The sequence below is a fragment of the Cherax quadricarinatus genome, chromosome 73, assembly GCF_038502225.1.
Source record: "Cherax quadricarinatus isolate ZL_2023a chromosome 73, ASM3850222v1, whole genome shotgun sequence".
In the NCBI taxonomy this organism is placed as follows: domain Eukaryota; kingdom Metazoa; phylum Arthropoda; class Malacostraca; order Decapoda; family Parastacidae; genus Cherax; species Cherax quadricarinatus.
The window spans coordinates 442,878-462,888 of NC_091364.1; the positions used below are offsets into that span (position 1 = coordinate 442,878).

The 20,011-nt window shown below is 38.7% G+C and overlaps 1 protein-coding gene across 3 annotated transcripts in view; it reads right to left on the reverse strand.

The window, feature by feature from the left end:
• LOC128701117 (protein YIPF1-like) overlaps positions 1–13,702 on the reverse strand; it is a 36,410-nt gene extending 22,708 nt beyond the window's left edge. Inside the window, exons 1-4 of one of the 3 annotated variants that reach the window (XM_053794684.2) lie at positions 13,544–13,702; positions 12,871–12,910; positions 10,406–10,524; positions 7,425–9,540 (exon numbers count right to left, since the gene is read on the reverse strand). In XM_053794684.2, the coding sequence (XP_053650659.1) occupies positions 8,326–9,540; positions 10,406–10,524; positions 12,871–12,910; positions 13,544–13,582 (1,413 nt within the window). In that variant the 5' untranslated portion in view covers positions 13,583–13,702 and the 3' untranslated portion in view covers positions 7,425–8,325. Of the gene's footprint in view, positions 1–7,419; positions 9,541–10,405; positions 10,525–12,870; positions 12,911–13,543 lie in introns of those variants that run through there. The other 2 variants (XM_070100512.1, XM_070100513.1) reach the window with 2 other exon arrangements.
• Positions 13,703–20,011: the final 6,309 nt, after the last annotated feature.

A 20,011-nucleotide genomic window follows, 5' to 3' on the forward strand; every position in this document is an offset into this window, starting at 1 on the left:
AAAATAACTTGCCAAACTGCATCCAGCATACACTATTAAGTCATTAATACCTTGTTTACCTTAGTAACAACCCTCCAAGGCAGTAACTATGAGAAAAGTTTCTAGATTACTCATGTTAATCATATATAAGTACATATTGGCACAATTACAACCAACTACTCTAAGAACAAAATTACAGCATTAAAATTACATCATATACTGTAGCATAAATTAAACAGAAAAAAAAAATCACTTAATAATTACTAGACTTCAGCATCAACCAGGGTCAACCATAGGACTCATGTCACAAGCTTCCTAAGTACTGTATGTATGCAGGGTTTTAATTCCTTCAATTACCAAACAGTATACATAAGAACATAAGAAAGAAGGAACACTGCAGCAGGCCTACTGGCCCATGCGAGGGAGGTCCAAGTCGCCTACTGGCTTATGCCACTGACCCAGCCTAGTTAGGTAATGCAGCTGTTTCCTTATTACAACAAATATGGACCAATATAAAAGCCCCATAAAACAATAGCACTATCACATAAAATAACAACTACTAGCCTACCTTTCTAATTAAGATTACTAAATAAAATTCATAGATTCCATAGTGAATCAATAAGTCACAGAAATAAGACATTAAGTTCCCCTAAGAAATGGCCAACACTCAAAAAATTAACTTAAGGTATGAACATCCTAAAAACTTTATATCTACCAGTCTACCATTCATTCAGACCTTACTTAGTTTTTATCACCTAATGATATTCAACAATTCATCCTTTTTGCTCACCACTCTTTAGTGTTCAAACTACCTTAGCAATTAGTTTTAAAATTTTCAGCTTACATTCTATTATACCTGGTAAAAGTTTGAATAACATTTAATCAGGTTTGATCTAAAGTGGAGGGTAACTCCAATTCTTGAATCAATAGCCCTTCACCAGCAACAAGGAACATGAATGTGATGTCAGAGAAAATACAAGGAAGAGTTGAGGAGAGGTGTCAAGATATAGCAATTTAGGTGTACAGCAGGCAGGTAAATAACAATGATGGAATGGAATGAAAGCATGGTCTATGGTAGCTATGCTCTTGGAGCTAGGAGGATTTGAGTTCTGTAAATGGGAATGTAGTGTCTGCACTACGCATAAGTGAGGAGGCTGCTATTCCATGGACCATGATTTCTGTGCTCTTCTGGAAAAGCAGCTATAATGGGAGTGATGCTTAATTTTTTTTTTATTTTATTATCACACTGGCCGATTCCCACCAAAGCAGGGTGGCCCGAAAAAGAAAAACTTTCACCATCATTCACTCCATCACTGTCTTGCCAGAAGGGTGCTTTACATTACAGTTTTTAAACTGCAACATTAACACCCCTCCTTCAGAGTGCAGGCACTGTACTTCCCATCTCCAGGACTCAAGCCCGGCCTTCCGGTTTCCCTGAATCCCTTCATAAATGTTACTTTGCTCACACTCCAACAGCACGTCAAGTATTAAAAACCATTTATCTCCATTCACTCCTATCAAACACGCTCACGCATGCCTGCTGGAAGTCCAAGCCCCTCGAACACAAAACCTCCTTTACCCCCTCCCTCCAACCTTTCCTAGGCCGACCCTTACCCCGCCTTCCTTCCACTACAGACTGATACACTCTTGAAGTCACTCTGTTTCGCTCCATTCTCTCTACATGTCCAAACCACCTCAACAACCCTTCCTCAGCCCTCTGGACAACAGTTTTGGTAATCCCGCACCTCCTCCTAACTTCCAAACTACGAATTCTCTGCATTATATTCACACCCACACATTGCCCTCAGACATGACATCTCCACTGCCTCCAGCCTTCTCCTCGCTGCAACATTCATCACCCATGCTTCACACCCATATAAGAGCGTTGGTAAAACTATACTCTCATACATTCCCCTCTTTGCCTCCAGGGACAAAGTTCTTTGTCTCCACAGACTCCTAAGTGCACCACTCACCCTTTTCCCCTCATCAATTCTATGATTCACCTCATCTTTCATAGACCCATCCGCTGACACGTCCACTCCCAAATATCTAAATACATTCACCTCCTCTATACTCTCTCCCTCCAATCTGATATCCAATCTTTCATCACCTAATCTTTTTGTTATCCTCATAACCTTACTCTTTCCTGTATTCACTTTTAATTTTCTTCTTTTGCACACCCTACTAAATTCATCCACCAATCTCTGCAACTTCTCTTCAGAATCTCCCAAGAGCACAGTGTCATCAGCAAAGGGCAACTGTGACAACTCCCACTTTATGTGTGATTCTTTATCTTTTAACTCAACGCCTCTTGCCAAGACCCTCGCATTTACTTCTCTTACAACCCCATCTATAAATATATTAAACAACCACGGTGACATCACACATCCTTGTCTAAGGCCTACTTTTACTGGGAAATAATTTCCCTCTTTCCTACATACTCTAACTTGAGCCTCACTGTCCTCATAAAAACTCTTCACTGCTTTCAGTAACCTACCTCCTATACCATACACCTGCAACATCTGCCACATTGCCCCCCTATCCACCCTGTCATACGCCTTTTCCAAATCCATAAATGCCACAAAGACCTCTTTAGCCTTGTCTAAATACTGTTCACTTATATGTTTCACTGTAAACACCTGGTCCACACCCCCCCCCCCTACCTTTCCTAAAGCCTCCTTGTTCATCTGCTATCCTATTCTCCATCTTACTCTTAATTCTTTCAATAATAACTCTACCATACACTTTACCAAGTATACTCAACAGACTTATTCCCCTATAATTTTTGCACTCTCTTTTGTCCCCTTTGCCTTTATACAAAGGAACTATGCATGCTCTCTGCCAATCCCTAGGTACCTTACCCTCTTCCATACATTTATTAAATAATTGCACCAACCACTCCAAAACTATATCCCCACCTGCTTTTAACATTTCTATCTTTATCCCATCAATCCTGGCTGCCTTACCCCCTTTAATTTTACCTACTGCCTCACGAACTTCCCCCCCACTCACAACTGGCTCTTCCTCACTCCTACAAGATGTTATTCCTCCTTGCCCTATACACGAAATCACAGCTTCCCTATCTTCATCAACATTTAACAATTCCTCAAAATATTCCCTCCATCTTCCCAATACCTCTAACTCTCCATTTAATAACTCTCCTCTCCTATTTTTAACTGACAAATCCATTTGTTCTCTAGGCTTCCTTAACTTGTTTATCTCACTCCAAAACTTTTTCTTATTTTCAACAAACTTTGTTGATAACATCTCACCCACTCTCTCATTTGCTCTCTTTTTACATTGCTTCACCACTCTCTTAACCTCTCTTTTTCTCCATATGCTTAATATTCATTTATTTTTATCACCCTGCCTAGCTGGGAATCTAAACCAATGAAAAAATGTACATAGTAGTCTAAAGCAGTCAACTCATTGTCATGGTCCCAGAATTCCCACTAAAATTCATTTAAACATGTTTTTCTATTTTTTTATGCAAACAAAAACAGGACAACCAAAACAATCCATTATATGTGACTTAAAGGTAACAATGAAATTGTTTTATATAAAAATTATTTTTATATGTGTAGCTTTTTTTTTTTTGCCAAATATTTAACATAATATTGTCATTTATGTACCCTTACTGCTGTTTTCCTATATACAGTACCACATATGATTCAGTGAGAGCTATCTAATTAGAGGAAACCGGTACATCTTTAATTTTTGAAGTCGGAAAAGTGTACATCACTAGATGATAAACATACCAAACAATCCTTGCAGTACAACTGTACCCTTTTCTTCAGCAAGTCTGACTACACAATCCAAGTATAACTGGGCTAATTATTAACTCGTTCACTATTATCCTTGGCCATACAAAATTGACTGCTTTTCATTATAAAACAATCAAAAAGATTACCCAGCCATCTTAATGAAACCACTGAATTCAGTGTGGGACCGGACCATGGGGTGGTAACCCCCGAAATCAACTTGTGTAAAGTAAACCTGCTTACACATGTGCGTTTAATACACGTATACAAAAGTCAACAGGTATCCACAGTATATACTGCAAAAGCACAAAAAAATAACAAATGTAAAACATACCTCACAAGCATACAAAAGAGTGAAAAGATTTAAATACTGTATGGTAGATGAATAAAGATGAATAACAAAAAAATATTTTACTTATGCTAAATAAATTTTTGATCAAATTAAAAAAATTATGTCTTTTTTTCTTGTTTTTCATCTTTTAGTGCTAGTTTCCAATAACCTGAATAGTCTGCCTTATCAGCACTATGTAAATACAAAGTCCTATCAAATACAGTAGGGCCCCGCTTTTCGGCGTTTCGCCTTACGGCGTTCCACTAACACGGCAATCTCAAATTATGACCAAAACTTTCTATACGGCAAGTGGCCTTTCAAATATGGCGCAGGCCACCCGGTTTGTTTACATTCTCCATATGCACATCTCTCTATCATGTAATAATCACTCTTGGGCATATTAAATGTCTAATTTTATGTCAATATAGACATTTTCATTAATCCATCTATGATATTTTCTTTAAAATTATATAAGAAACACGTTACATAGCATATAAACATGCTGTTTATATGCTATGGAGGTGTGGTTGCCGGGTGGAGGAAAACATTACTTAATACTAATAATAATCACTCTTGGTCACATTAAATGTCTTTGTTTAAGTTAATACAGATTTTTTTTTTTTTCAACAAGTCGGCCGTTTCCCACCGAGGCAGGGTGACCCAAAAAAAAGAAAGAAAATCCCCAAAAAGAAAATACTTTCATCATCATTCAACACTTTCACCACACTCGCACATTATCACTGTTTTTGCAGAGGTGCTCAGAATACAACAGTCCAGAAGCATACACATATACAGACACACAACATATCCCTCCAAACTGCCAATACAGATATTTTCATTAATCCATCTATGACATTTTCTTTAAAATTATATAAAAAACACGTTACATTACATATAAACATTTTATGTTTATATGCTATGGAGGTGTGGTAGCTGGGAGGAGGGAAAACATTACGTCACTCCCCTTAATACATAACGCTTTTGTTTACAATTCTCGGCATGAATTATTCATTACTTCTCCCTTTGTTTATGATGGCATCTAAAGGTAGTTGTTAGAAAGGATTAAAGTCAATGAACATGGTATGTCGATGGTAATAACATGGCTCTGGGTCACATTAAATATTGTGTAGCTATGTAGGCAGGGGTAGGTATGTAGCCCAGGCGGACTACATACCTACATTATTATCATAACTGATAATTATATGTATGTGTACCTGTACCTAAGTAAACTTACACACTGTGTTGGCATGCAGGTACACATTAAAATCACTAAGAGTGTCTTATTAGTCTTGAAGACACCATATTAATAATGATAGTAATAATAATAACAATCACCATAAGGAGCATTAAATATTGTATAAAATGTTAATATAGACATTTTGCTTAATCCATCTAAATACACCCCACAGTAGAATAAATTAACAAATATGAGATGCAGTAACCAGGCAACTTGTAGGACTTGTGGTAGCCAGGCAACTTGTAGGACTTGTGGTAGCCAGGTAACTTGTAGGACTTGTGGTAGCTAGGCAACTTGTAGGACTTGTGGTAGCCAGGCAACTTGTAGGACTTGTGGTAGCCAGGTAACTTGTAGGACTTGTGGTAGCTAGGCAACTTGTAGGACTTGTGGTAGCCAGGCAACTTGTAGGACTTGTGGTAGCCAGGTAACTTGTAGGACTTGTGGTAGCCAGGCAACTTGTAGGACTTGTGGTAGCCAGGTAACTTGTAGGACTTGTGGTAGCCAGGCAACTTGTAGGACTTGTAGTAGCCAGGCAACTTGTAGGACTTGTGGTAGCCAGGCAACTTGTAGGACTTGTGGTAGCCAGGCAACTTGTAGGACTTGTGGTAGCCAGGCAACTTATAGGGCTTGTGGTAGCCAGGCAACTTGTAGGGCTTGTGGTAGCCAGGCAACTTGTAGGACTTGTGGTAGCCAGGCAACTTGTAGGACTTGTGGTAGCAAGGCAACTTGTAGGACGTGTGGTAGCCAGGCAACTTGTAGGACTTGTGGTAGCCAGGCAACTTATAGGGCTTGTGGTAGCCAGGCAACTTGTAGGGCTTGTGGTAGCCAGGCAACTTGTAGGGCTTGTGGTAGCCAGGCAACCTGTAGGACTTGTGGTAGCAAGGCAACTTGTAGGACGTGTGACAAAAACTAGACACGTTCATCTGGTTTGTTTACTTACATTATGTATGGGTGGGGTGGGGAGGGCTGCCCTTCCTGGCTACCCATGCTTCCCAACCTGACTTCATACAAATAAAACTCACCTCTCACCCTACATTAAGACTAAAAATATTTTAAGGTAATTAATGAGTGTACTTTATATGCATTTTATCGCTTAATGTCGTAGTAGGTATAAATGGCCAGGCAGGATGCCATACCTCCCACACGACTTTCTACTAATAAATACTACTTTTCACCTCTCACCCTACATTAAGACCATTAAGACTACAAATATTTTAAGGTAAGTAATGCATGTACTGTATATGCATTTTATCGCTCTAGGGAGCTTTAATCATCGTAGTATAGTATGTGTGGGTGGGGTGGCCAGGAGGGCTACCACACCTGACTTCTTAGAGTAAATACTACTCACCTTTTGCCCTACATTAAGACTACAAATATTTTGAGACAAATGATGAGTGCTTATTTTACTTTTTAATGCCTAGTTCTATTGTTAACTTAATACGTGTATGTTAGCGTAAACTTGTTATCTGGCATTTATATGCATTTATAAATGGAAAAAATGGAGTTCTGCTCTCCGGCGAAGTCTGTTTTCCGGCAGTAGCCTGGAACCTAACCTGCCGAATAAGTGGGGCCCTACTGTAAATAAATCCCTCTAGCAGCTATGGGTATATGCTCACTTCATCAATCTCATCACTGGAGTTTCAACTAGTCTCAATCACCAATTTCACCGTAACTGTTAATGAAGTTAACACGTAGAAAGCAACGCTTTCTTTAAAAGCAAAATTAAGTTAGAATTTAGAAGAGTAAATTCTTAAAAAACAATTCAAGAAAATACTGCCTAGCCATCTCTCCAAGCCCTTCAATCACATATTGCATATTTTTTTTTTTATATTTTTGACCTAATTGTGCATACAGTATATAAATAAGAACATAAGAAAGGAGGAACAATGCAGCAGGCCTGTTGGCCCATACTAGGCAGGTCCTTTACAATCCATCCCACTAACAAAACATTTTCCCAACCCAATTTTCAATGCCGCCCAAGAAATAAGCTCTGATAACTCTATCTAAATATGCCTGAATGTTAGTTTTAGTGAAGAAAATCTCAAATTTGTGTAGTGTCAAAACTGGTGGAGTAAGTCAAGTTAATATTCTGGAGAGAGAAACCAACATACCTGAGATACTGAAACCAGAGTGGCGGCGCCCCTGAGGTTGCTGGTTTTTAAGCTTCCTGTATCAATATCACAGATGCCTTCTCAGTGCAATATTATTAAGTTGAATCTTCTACAAATATTATGAATGTTATTTGTCATGAAACTCTGCATGCATACTTTTAGTCTAACATACAGATTTCATACTGCATAAAATAATTTCTCACCGTTACTTTTTAAAATTTTATATTTACTTGCTTCCTTTTGCAGATTGACATACATCTCATTAAATTTTCAATTCAATATTTCACTAAAATGTATTAGCCTTCCCTTTAGCATATAAAAAATTAGGCTATTTAGACACCTTCATTCTCAATTTTCAATTGAAGGGGTATACTGTACAACATATCTTTTCAACTTTTTTTTAAACCATACCCCCGGCCGGGATTGAACCCGCGGTCATAGAGTCTCAAAACTCCAGCCCGTCGCGCTAGCCACTAGACCAGCCAGCCACAATAAGATTCATCCAACTAGGTATATTTCTACACCATAGGAAAGTTAGCACAGGCACCTCTGTGACCACAAATGCAAGTTTTTACAGACGAATCTCCAGCTAGCGTGGCCGTGGCGAACTCTAGCTCAAGTCCCTTCACTGCCGTCAACATGACTTAAGAAATCGTGGCTAGCGCGACGGGCTGGAGTTTTGAGACTATGACCGCGGGTTCAATCCCGGCCGGGGGTATGGTTTATTTGCAATCGTGTCATTACGATTTCTTAAGTCAACTTTTTTTTATTTGTACAATCTCATTATTTACAGTATTTCTGTGATAAGCTTTCCATGATATGTTTTTCCTTTTAAATGTAACAGCTATATTTATGTTTTTTCTGTTAAACTGTATTGTAAATAAAAGAATTTTATCGTATGTCAAACTACTTGGTTGGAGTCACCATAAACACTTCATACCTGTGATTAATACCAGGCAAAGTGTGGAGCTTAGTTATCGACCCTAAAGCACCCAACTGAAGGTCAGGACAGCAATAAAATATACGATGTACACGTGAATGTAACAGAGCCATTGCACACATCATGCATGGTTCATGAGTTATATAGACATCAATTCCAGTACATATATATGTTGTCATGGAGTTCATGCCAATTTCTTCAGCGTTCCGAGTCTTTAAGTCTTCCAAACTATTACTTCTGAATTCTTCAATGCATCCTATATTTTCAACTACTTGTCCCAATTCAATATTTGAGGTACTTGTATAAATATCATTTATTCCACATGGTCCATAGAGAGATTCTTCAATAAGTGGCAAATTATTATGAACCCAGACTCCTCCACCTTGTCTATAAGCTATGTAATCTATGGCCACCATGACAGCATGCTGCAAAGGGTGTATCAGTCTAGAATCCTTTGCAGCACTTACAACTTGTCCACTTTGGTGATCTACCATCACAACACCTACAGCTGGATTTCCCTCTTCATTTGCTTTGTAACCCAATTCTATTGCTTTATTCATGTGTTTGACAATCATATTCACTTTTTCTTGACTGAAGAAATCATCAGAGGAGAGCCGAGTCAGATACGAATCTTCATGAAATGAACAAGGCCAAAGCGGTGCTACTTTGTCATACATCTCACGCACTTTTGGAGCATATCTGGCCACCCTCGAAACAAACACTTTGTTTGAGAATAATGACAAGTCAACTTTCTTTTCATTAAGTATGGCTATAACTCGAGCTGCATCCTCTGAGCTGACAGGCATAATATTATCATCACCAAATTCTTTAAAACAAAGAATACCAAACTCCTCAACAAAACTTAAGTACACAAACATTTTGTCTGGCTTTACAGTCACTAGATCTGACTTTTGACACTCGCTCTCATTTCTCACTGTTGGTATCCTTCTAACTCTCTTCAGATGACTTAAAGATGAAACTGGTAATTTCTGAGAAAGATCCTTAACAGCACGTGAAGTGTACTGTTTCTCTTTCACTTGCAGAACAACTACTTGAGTGAGATTTACTAGTCCATGTACACCTTCTGGAAGGATTGCAGCTACATGAACTTCTGCAGGGTGCAATGGCAACAAAGGGGTTGAGTGTCCATCTTTTTTTTGCCTCTTTATCATGGGTCCAATCTGCAAATAACAAACCCCCTCATGGACTGAGCTTATGAAATCCTCATCTGTAACTACAGAGAGGGGTAAGCATGGCCCTAACAGATGGCTCCACATTTGTGGAGCCTGTAACCAAATAGATGAAACCAGTGATGTTGACAATTATGTCTGGTCTCCTAATGCAGGATGAAATCAGGTTTGAAATTGGCTGCCATTTTTTCTTATAAGACAAGAAAGGTATTAAGAAGTAGAAATTTTAAAAATGTTCCTCCTACTGCAATCTAAATATATCAAGTCTCCCAACTGATAGCATCATAAAGCTAGGAAAATATTAAATAAATAAGAGAACCCAAACCATGCTTATGTCTTACCTAATCACAAGCATAAATGTCATAACTCAATTCTGTCTTTCCATCTAGCAAAAGACTGCAAATGTACCTTTTCAGACTCAAATCAATATTTAAAATAAATAGTAGAAAAACACTTTTGAATGTGTAGATTCAGCATCTTAGTATATGTAGATGGGGTTGTAAAATAACATGTTGCTGGTTAGACAAGGATATTTTCTGTAACATCCACATAATATTACAAGAAAGATTTTAGGATCAAGAAAATTCCTGCTAGAATAAAGGTATTAGAAAAAAATGCCAACAAACGAGTTCATGTATGAGACTGTTCCTATTACATTCCTGTATGCTCTGCAACAATTTTGTGTACTGTATTCAATTTAATTTCTTTAAGACTCAATAACAAGAAACTACGACTGGTAATTTAGTGCTACAAGTTATTAATATAATCTTCTCAGGATCATATTAATAAAAAAAAATTAATCATAGAAAAGGAATTTGCTCAATATATATTTTATTTGTATACATCAACGACTAACCTTCTCCTGCTCATTTTCATCTGTAGCTGAATCAGGGAATTCTGAAAAGTGTATGGTTTGTTCATGCTGGCTGCTGCTACTGCTCACAATAGCTGGTTGTGTCCGAGCTTCACCAAAATCTGTCCGGCAAATTAAAAGTTTAACAGAAAAACGTACAGTATTTCATGAATTTATTCAAAGTCAAATATGAAGCCTGGCTTTAGTACAGGCTTTGGGGGTAGAAGAGCCCTTAAAACAGTTCAAAGGTAAAGCACAAGTATTCATTAGAAATTGGTATAGTATTATCATTCACTTATAGAACGAAATCAGCAAAGTCCTATGTTCATGTAACATGTGACAATATTGTGAGTAGTGATAAAGAGAACTATTATAATGACTGCAACAATTGTCAAATAATATATACAGTACTATTAATAAAACTTGCAAGAATCTATAAATATCTAATGCACTGGGGGCCACACTAAAAACTTAACCGGCAAGCCGAACTTGAGTCCTGGAGATGGGAAGTACAGTGCCTGCACTCTGAAGGAGGGGTGTTAATGTTGCAGTTTAAAAACTGTAGTGTAAAGCACCCTTCTGGCAAGACAGTGATGGTGTGAATGATGGTGAAAGTTTTTCTTTTTCGGGCCACTCTGCCTTGGTGGGAATCGGCCAGCGTGTTAATAAAAAAAAAAAAAAAAAATTGCTAAACTTGTGGGAGGGTTGTTCACCACCGTGAAACATACAAGTGATAAAAATTACCGTACTCTTGAGAAATACCAGCTAGTGTAAGGCAATTATATTCAATAACTGTACAGCAATGGGAAGAACAATGCCTGCACTTTAAAGGAGGGGTTTGGGATATTGACAGTTTGGAGGGACTTCTGAACTGCAAAGACTGTGATTATGTATGAGTGAGGTGAAAGTGTTGAATGATGATGAAAAGTATTTTCTTTTTGGGGATTTTCATTCTTTTTGGGTCACCCTGCCTCGGTGGGAGATGACCGAAGTATTTAAAAAAAAAAAAAAACTGTACAGCACACTATACAATACCAAATAATATTCTGGCCAGTACAGAATATAATTCATCATATGGGAAGTAAAGTGGCTTCAACATTACCAAGGTATTAAATGGCATTACAGAAAACCTAATTTGCTTCGTAATCTCCAATTCTTTGTATATATGCCCTTGAATAGGTGTTTATTGTCTAGTGAATAATTACACAAGTCCAGGACTACTTATGAAAAAAACATACCAACATTAATACAGTGCAACCTCGGTACTCGAACAATTCAGCATTTGAATGCCTTGTTCGGTAAACAAATTGCTTGGTAGTCAACTGTTTGCTCGGCACTCAACCAAACAAGCACAACTTGCCAGAACTTCGCTGTAAACTTTTACGTTTTTTTGCATTTTTTTTATATTATTCGTATAAATAAGTCACCATGGGGCCTAAGAGGGTTAGTGATAACAGCTAACCAACAAGAAAATTGGTTGGGAAAAATTCATTCTGTATTCAAACAGATCAGCACTTGAACAGCCTTCTGGAACCAATCAAGTTCAACTGCCGAGGCTCCACTGTATTTTATCAATCTTAGAGGAAGAATTTTATTAATACTGTACACAAATCAAAAAAATCTGGTCACTGCTTGATCTGAGAAAGTTATCCTAGTATCCCTTAAGTCTCTACATCAAGGCACTCTAACAGGAATAGTAAATAGCGTGACATAAGTTTTCAATGCAGCTAAATATCAGCATTGAAGATTTCAAGCTACCATTATCAGGAGAGGCTTTCACAGGTTCTTGCATGGGAACTAACATCCAATTTCTTTATTAATAAAAATGACAGACTGGCACCAACACAGCTCAAAACCAATTCAAACCTTCAATTAAGGAAGAAATACTTGATTTGAAAGTTTAAAGAATGAGAAGAGGTATTGTTAGAGTTATCACACTGAGACCAACATCCTACGATACACTAGCATTTTAAGTTTAAAACCACTCATAAGTTGATTTATATAAGTTACTGCTGTTGAAGATCTGAAGTCATCATACAAGACATACACAAATTACTGCATGATAACCAGAATGAATTAAGGTTGACAACTATGTGGTAATTTTAAATCTTTCAGCATAACTATTACAAAAAGTATATGAAAATTACCAAACACAGAAAAGTAACATGGGCCTTCCTGATATTTGTTAATAGAAACCCTGACAGAAAGATTACCATAAAGTTGGAATGACAGGCAAAATACCAACAATTGGGTGAAACAAAAACAGTAAGGAACAGCCTTTAAAGTATGACATTGCACTTACTTCAATTTTTTAAATCTTTCATAAATCACACACTAACAAAACACTGTTCAGTAAAACACTCACAAAGACACTTAGGGTTCTTGTGCTGAAGAATTAGTTACAGAATAAAATGCAGCAGTGCCTCAACATTTTGTAACAAATACAGTACAATTAAAAACTTATTTACCTTGAAATTGTAGGTCTACTCCAAGGTCATCCGAGTTATTCTGAAAAAAATGTATACATTATATACTGGAATATATACTGTAAGTTTATTTAGGCACAGGTTCACATAAGTACAATAATCATACATAGTAACATATGTGTAAATTACTTAGGATAATCCCAAAAAGACAATGACTTATTTCCATTAGGGTCCTTGAAATATCTTATTTAAACAAGGTCTTTCAGTTCTAAGTCGAAAGCGCTACCATTTGAAACACATGTATTATTTTACAATGTAGTCTTTGGGTGTTGATGTAATTATAATACACATCTCTCTCTCTCTCTCTTAACAACTAAAATTAGTCAAGAATAAGTGAAAGGAAACTTATACTGCCTCATCAACTTCGTAAAATTTATGTCTATTGAGATTCATATTACTGTGCTGTAAAAACAGCCATGACACACATAGCAAGGAAACGTCTGAGGATACTGAAATAAAAACTAAATAAGTACAATACAGTTCAAGAAAAACTGATGACGTTGATAAGGATGAACACATCATCCTCATCGAATTTTTAAGTGTCATTTAAACAAAACGAAAACAGGAATATACAAAAAGAGTTCCTCCTTAGCATCCATAATGGTGTTTTAAATCTATGAAAAAGTTAAAAGAGGTTTAAGGTAGAGAGTGTCACCTGTAAGTCGAGGACAGCAAAGTCCCTGGAGCCCGCCATGATGCTACTGCTGACGCTGTCAACAAATGTTCACTACCATCAATTACTTATACGGCATCACTATTATGATAATAATTATAATAACAATAATAATAATAAAAATAATGGAAATAAGTCACTCTGACTTTTTTGGGTTATACTGGGTAATCTACACTTATGCTGCTGAGTGTCCGGGTTCGATTCCCGGCTGGGTAGAAACATTTCGCCGCGTTTCCTTACACCTGTCGTCCTGTTCACTTTCAAATTCAAATTCAAAGTTTATTCTCTATAAGGATTACAATGCTGAGTTTACAGAAATTTGGTTATTGTGTGGTTTACATGTGGTAAAATAGTGATTACAGAGTGTACCACTAGAACGCTTAGCATGGCTAGGCATTTCGGGCAGACTTAGTTTTATTCTTAATTGTAAAATATTACAAATTATGAGGTAAGTTGATATTATGGCTAAGTGACTAAATACTAGTTTGTGAGTTTAGCAATGTAAATGCTTTTGTTTTGGCACAGTACATAGTTTCAGTATTGGAGTATCACAGGATTCATTATTTTAAGATTGAGATTAATATTTCTGTTTATGGTCAAATGAGTCAGTGAGTGTAAGTGTGAACCACCAGGTGGTATTCGTGTAGTTGACAGGGTGTATCAGGGAGATAAGATGTTTTCTAATGGTAGTTTTGAAGGTGATGAATGTGTCTGCAGTTCTAGAGTTCTCAGGTAGGGTATTCCAGATTTTAGGGCCTTTGACATACATTGAATTTTTGTAAAGGTTTAGTCGGACACAGGGAATGTCGTAGAGATGTTCGTGTCTGGTGTTATGCCTGTGGGTTCTGTCACAACTATCAAGAAAGCGTTTTAGGTCAAGGTTGATATTAGAGTTTAAGGTCCTGTAGATGTAGATTGCACAGTAGTAAGTGTGGATGTACTGAACAGGGAGTAAGTTTAGGTCTATGAAGAGTGGGGGGGGGTGTTGCCAGGGATGGGATTTAGTGATTATTCTTACTGCAGCTTTTTGTTGGGTTATTATTGGCTTTAGGTGTGTTGCTGCAGTTGATCCCCAAGCACAAATAGCATAGGTGAGGTATGGATAAATAAGTGAGTGGTATAGTGTGAGAAGGGCATTTTGCGGCACGTAGTATCGTATCTTGGAGAGGATCCCAACCGTTTTGGATACTTTTTTGGTTATATGCTGGATATGGGTGCTGAAATTCAGGTTGTTGTCAAGGTATAAGCCTAGGAATTTGCCCCCATTATTTCTGGTAATTAGAGTGTTGTCAATCTTAATGTTAATTTGTGCATCTCCTGCTCTGCTACCAAACATAATATAGTAGGTTTTGTCAGTGTTAAGCGTAAGTTTATTGGCTGTCATCCAAGTCGATATTTTGATCAGCTCCTCATTCACAGTGGTGTTGAGGGTGGCAAGATTAGGGTGAGAGATGACATAAGTCGTGTCGTCAGCAAAGAGAATGGGTTTCAGGTGTTGGGATACGTTTGGAAAGATAAGATAAGATAAGATTTTGTTCGGATTTTTAACCCCGGAGGGTTAGCCACCCAGGATAACCCAAGAAAGTCAGTGCGTCATCGAGGACTGTCATTGATGTATATGAGGAAGAGCAAGGGACCAAGGACACTTCCCTGTGGAACTCCAGTATCAAGTGGCCGTGTTGCTGATGTTGTGTCTTTAATGGTAAGTAAGTAAGTAAGTAAATTTATTCAGGTATACACAATACAGTTACATAGAATTATCATACATAGCAGCATATGTGTAGAGAACCTAGGATAACCCAAAAAAGTCAGACAGAGTGACTTATTTCCATTGGGGTCCTTTTACCTTATTATTATAATATAAAGGTTATAATATTTTCTTATTATTCTATAATGAAGATAACATCTTATTATCATACTAAAAAGACTATCTACTACACGAGGGTCATTAAGACTATCTACAATACGAGGTTCATTAAGACTATCTACTACCCGAGGGTCATTACGACTATTTACAATACGAGGGTCATTACTAGGGATAAGGTAAAATTTACACGTATTTTAGCTAAAAAATAGAAAATCATTCCCCTCCCTTTCTGTTGCTTCATTCATCAGACACTTTTTGGCAGTCTTCTTGAACTGGTTCAAGCTATGACTGGCCTTGACATTTGTGGGTAGTCTGTTCCATTCCTTTATTGCTGTACAATAAAAGGTGTTTGAAGCCTGGCCACTGACTGTGGGTACTACAAAGTTGTGCTCTCTCCCCCTAGTACTATGATTGCTTTGGTTCCCAACCTTGACAAAATTGACAGCAAGATATTCTGGACACTGTTCGTGAGCAATTTTATAAACATGATTTAGCTTCAGTTGTTTTACTCTGTCTTCAACATTCAGCATATCCAACTGCTGTAATTCATCCTGGCCTACATGTTCTCTTGGTCCCAGCCCCAGGATGAATCTTACGATTTTGTTCTGGGTGATTTGCAGTCTATCTTTCAGTTTTTTTGTCAAGGCAGAGTACCAAGAAGAGCAAGCGTAATCCATATGGCATTGTATAAGGGCTAGACATAGGGTCCTGCGAGCCTCAGTAGGTAGACACTGTGCTTGTCTATACAGGAACTTCAGCCTGGCATTCGCTTTCTTTACTACACTGTTCCCTATCAATTCTCCTGACATGCATGGGTCAAAGGGGATTCCCAGATATTTAACTGATGAAACCAAAGTGATGGACTCCCCATTACACTGAACATTAAAATTATTTACCCTTCTCAGTTTATGTTTCGTTCCAAAGAGAATGGCTTCAGTTTTCCCTAGGTGTAATGATAGTTTGTTGTCTACTACTGGTGACATACTGATACCTATTAGTAATGTAAGATTTGAAATAAGCAAGCGCATGGCCTCTTATACCGTAATGATCAAGTTTGTGGAGTAGGATGTCGTGGTCTACTGTGTCAAAAGCTTTTCTTAGGTCAATAAAAATTCCTAGTGGATATTCCTTATTTTCCAATGCTGTGTAAAGCAGATCTAGCATTTTTATGATTGCATCATTAGTGCTTTTATTTTTCCTGAATCCAAATTGGCAGGGGTTGAGTATGTTTTGAGCCCTTATAAATGAATACAGTCTCCTGTGCACGAGTTTCTCAAAGATTTTGGATAGCAATGGTAAGTTAGATATTGGCCTATAGTTGTTTAAGTCTGTAGGGTCACCACCTTTATGTATTGGTGTAACCCTTGCCATCTTGAGTAGTTTCGGGAAGGTGCTAGTCTCTAGTGACTTGTTAAAGAGTAATGAAATAGCATGCGAAAGGACATGGGCCGCTCGCTTGTACAGTAATGGTGGGACATGAGACAGATTCCCCGAGTTATTTTTAAGTGACTTTAATAATCTCGGTGACTTCCGTGGGCTCAGTTGGTGCAAGATAGAAGGAATTAGGGAAATTCCCATCTAGGTAGTCCCCGGCATGGGCATTGGTATGTGGGATTTTACTGGCGAGATTAGATCCTATGGTTGAGAAGAAGTCGTTTATCTTGTTAGCTGTGTCAGTGGGATGTAGTGGTGTTTCATTAGGTTTAGTTAGGACAATATTCTTGGTTTTTCTCAGTTTGTGTTTCCCTAGAATCTGAGAGAGTGTTTTCCAGGTCTTTTTTATATCTCCTCTAGTGTCTGTGAATCTACTGGAGTAGTATAGTTGTTTGGCTTTCTTTATTACTTCGGTGAGAGCTGATTACCTGGAGTTTACCTGGAGAGAGTTTCGGGGGTCAACGCCCCCGCGGCCCGGTCTGTGACCAGGGCTCCTGGTGGATCAGCGCCTGATCAACCAGGCTGTTGCTGCTGGCTGCACGCAAACCAACGTACGAGCCACAGCCCGGCTGATCAGGAACTGACTTTAGGTGCTTGTCCAGTGCCAGCTTGAAGACTGCCAGGGGTCTGTTGGTAATCCCCCTTATGTGTGCTGGGAGGCAGTTGAACAGTCTCGGGCCCCTGACACTTATTGTATGGTCTCTTAACGTGCTAGTGACACCCCTGCTTTTCATTGGGGGGATGGTGCATCGTCTGCCAAGTCTTTTGCTTTCGTAGTGAGTGATTTTCGTGTGCAAGTTCGGTACTAGTCCCTCTAGGATTTTCCAGGTGTATATAATCATGTATCTCTCCCTCCTGCGTTCCAGGGAATACAGGTTTAGAAACCTCAAGCGCTCCCAGTAATTGAGGTGTTTTATCTCCGTCATGCGCGCCGTGAAAGTTCTCTGTACATTTTCTAGGTCGGCAATTTCACCTGCCTTGAAAGGTGCTGTTAGAGTGCAGCAATATTCCAGCCTAGATAGAACAAGTGACCTGAAGAGTGTCATCATGGGCTTGGCCTCCCTAGTTTTGAAGGTTCTCATTATCCATCCTGTCATTTTTCTAGCAGATGCGATTGATACAATGTTATGGTCCTTGAAGGTGAGATCCTCCGACATAATCACTCCCAGGTCTTTGACGTTGGTGTTTCGCTCTATTTTGTGGCCAGAATTTGTTTTGTACTCTGATGAAGATTTAATTTCCTCATGTTTACCATATCTGAGTAATTGAAATTTATCATCGTTGAACTTCATATTGTTTTCTGCAGCCCACTGAAAGATTTGGTTGATGTCCGCCTGGAGCCTTGCAGTGTCTGCAATGGAAGACACTGTCATGCAGATTCGGGTGTCATCCGCAAAGGAAGACACGCTGCTGTGGCTGACATCCTTGTCTATGTCGGATATGAGGATGAGGAACAAGATGGGAGCTAGTACTGTGCCTTGTGGAACAGAGCTTTTCACCGTAGCTGCCTCGGACTTTACTCTGTTGACGACTACTCTCTGTGTTCTGTTAGTGAGGAAATTATAGATCCATCGACCGACTTTTCCTGTTATTCCTTTAGCGCGCATTTTGTGCGCTATTACGCCATGGTCACACTTGTCGAAGGCTTTTGCAAAGTCTGTATATATTACATCTGCATTCTTTTTGTCTTCTAGTGCATTTAGGACCTTGTCGTAGTGATCCAGTAGTTGAGACAGACAGGAGCGACCTGTTCTAAACCCATGTTGCCCTGGGTTGTGTAACTGATGGGTTTCTAGATGGGTGGCGATCTTGCTTCTTAGGACCCTTTCAAAGATTTTTATGATATGGGATGTTAGTGCTATTGGTCTGTAGTTCTTTGCTGTTGCTTTACTGCCCCCTTTGTGGAGTGGGGCTATGTCTGTTGTTTTTAGTAACTGAGGGACGACCCCCGTGTCCATGCTCCCTCTCCATAGGATGGAAAAGGCTCGTGATAGGGGCTTCTTGCAGTTCTTGATGAACACAGAGTTCCATGAGTCTGGCCCTGGGGCAGAGTGCATGGGCATGTCATTTATCGCCTGTTCGAAGTCATTTGGTGTCAGGATAACATCGGATAGGCTTGTGTTAATCAAATTTTGTGGCTCTCTCATAAAAAATTCATTTTGATCTTCGACTCTCAGTCTGGTTAGCGGCTTGCTAAAAACTGAGTCATATTGGGACTTGAGTAGCTGACTCATTTCCTTGCTGTCATCTGTGTAGGACCCATCTTGTTTAAGTAGGGGCCCAATACTGGACGTTGTTCTCGATTTTGATTTGGCATAGGAGAAGAAATACTTTGGGTTTCTTTCGATTTCATTTATAGCTTTTAGTTCTTCCCGCGATTCCTGACTCCTAAAGGATTCTTTTAGCTTAAGTTCGATGCTTGCTATTTCTCTGACCAGTGTCTCCCTGCGCATTTCAGATATATTGACCTCTTTTAGCCGCTCTGTTATTCTTTTCCGTCGCCTGTAAAGGGAGCGCCTGTCTCTTTCTATTTTACATCTACTCCTCCTTTTTCTTAGAGGAATAAGCCTTGTGCATACATCGAGTGCCACCGAGTTAATCTGTTCTAGGCATAAGTTTGGGTCTGTGTTGCTTAGTATATCTTCCCAGCTTATATCGGTTAGGACTTGGTTTACTTGGTCCCACTTTATGTTTTTGTTATTGAAGTTGAATTTGGTGAATGCTCCCTCGTGACTAGTCTCATTTTGTCGGTCTGGGGCTCCACGCATACATGTCTGAACCTCAATTATGTTGTGATCTGAGTATATTGTTTTTGATATGGTGACATTTCTTATCAGATCATCATTGTTAGTGAAGATGAGGTCTAGTGTATTCTCCAGTCTAGTAGGCTCTATTATTTGCTGGTTTAAATTGAATTTTGTGCAGAGATTTAAAAGCTCGTGTGAGTGTGAGTTTTCATCAGAGCTGCCTCCTGGTGTTATTACTGCAACAATATTATTTGCTATATTCCTCCATTTTAGGTGCCTTAAGTTGAAATCCCCCAGGAGCAAGATGTTGGGTGCAGGAGCTGGAAGATTTTCCAGACAGTGGTCAATTTTTAACAGCTGTTCCTGGAATTGCTGGGATGTTGCATCCGGAGGCTTGTAGAC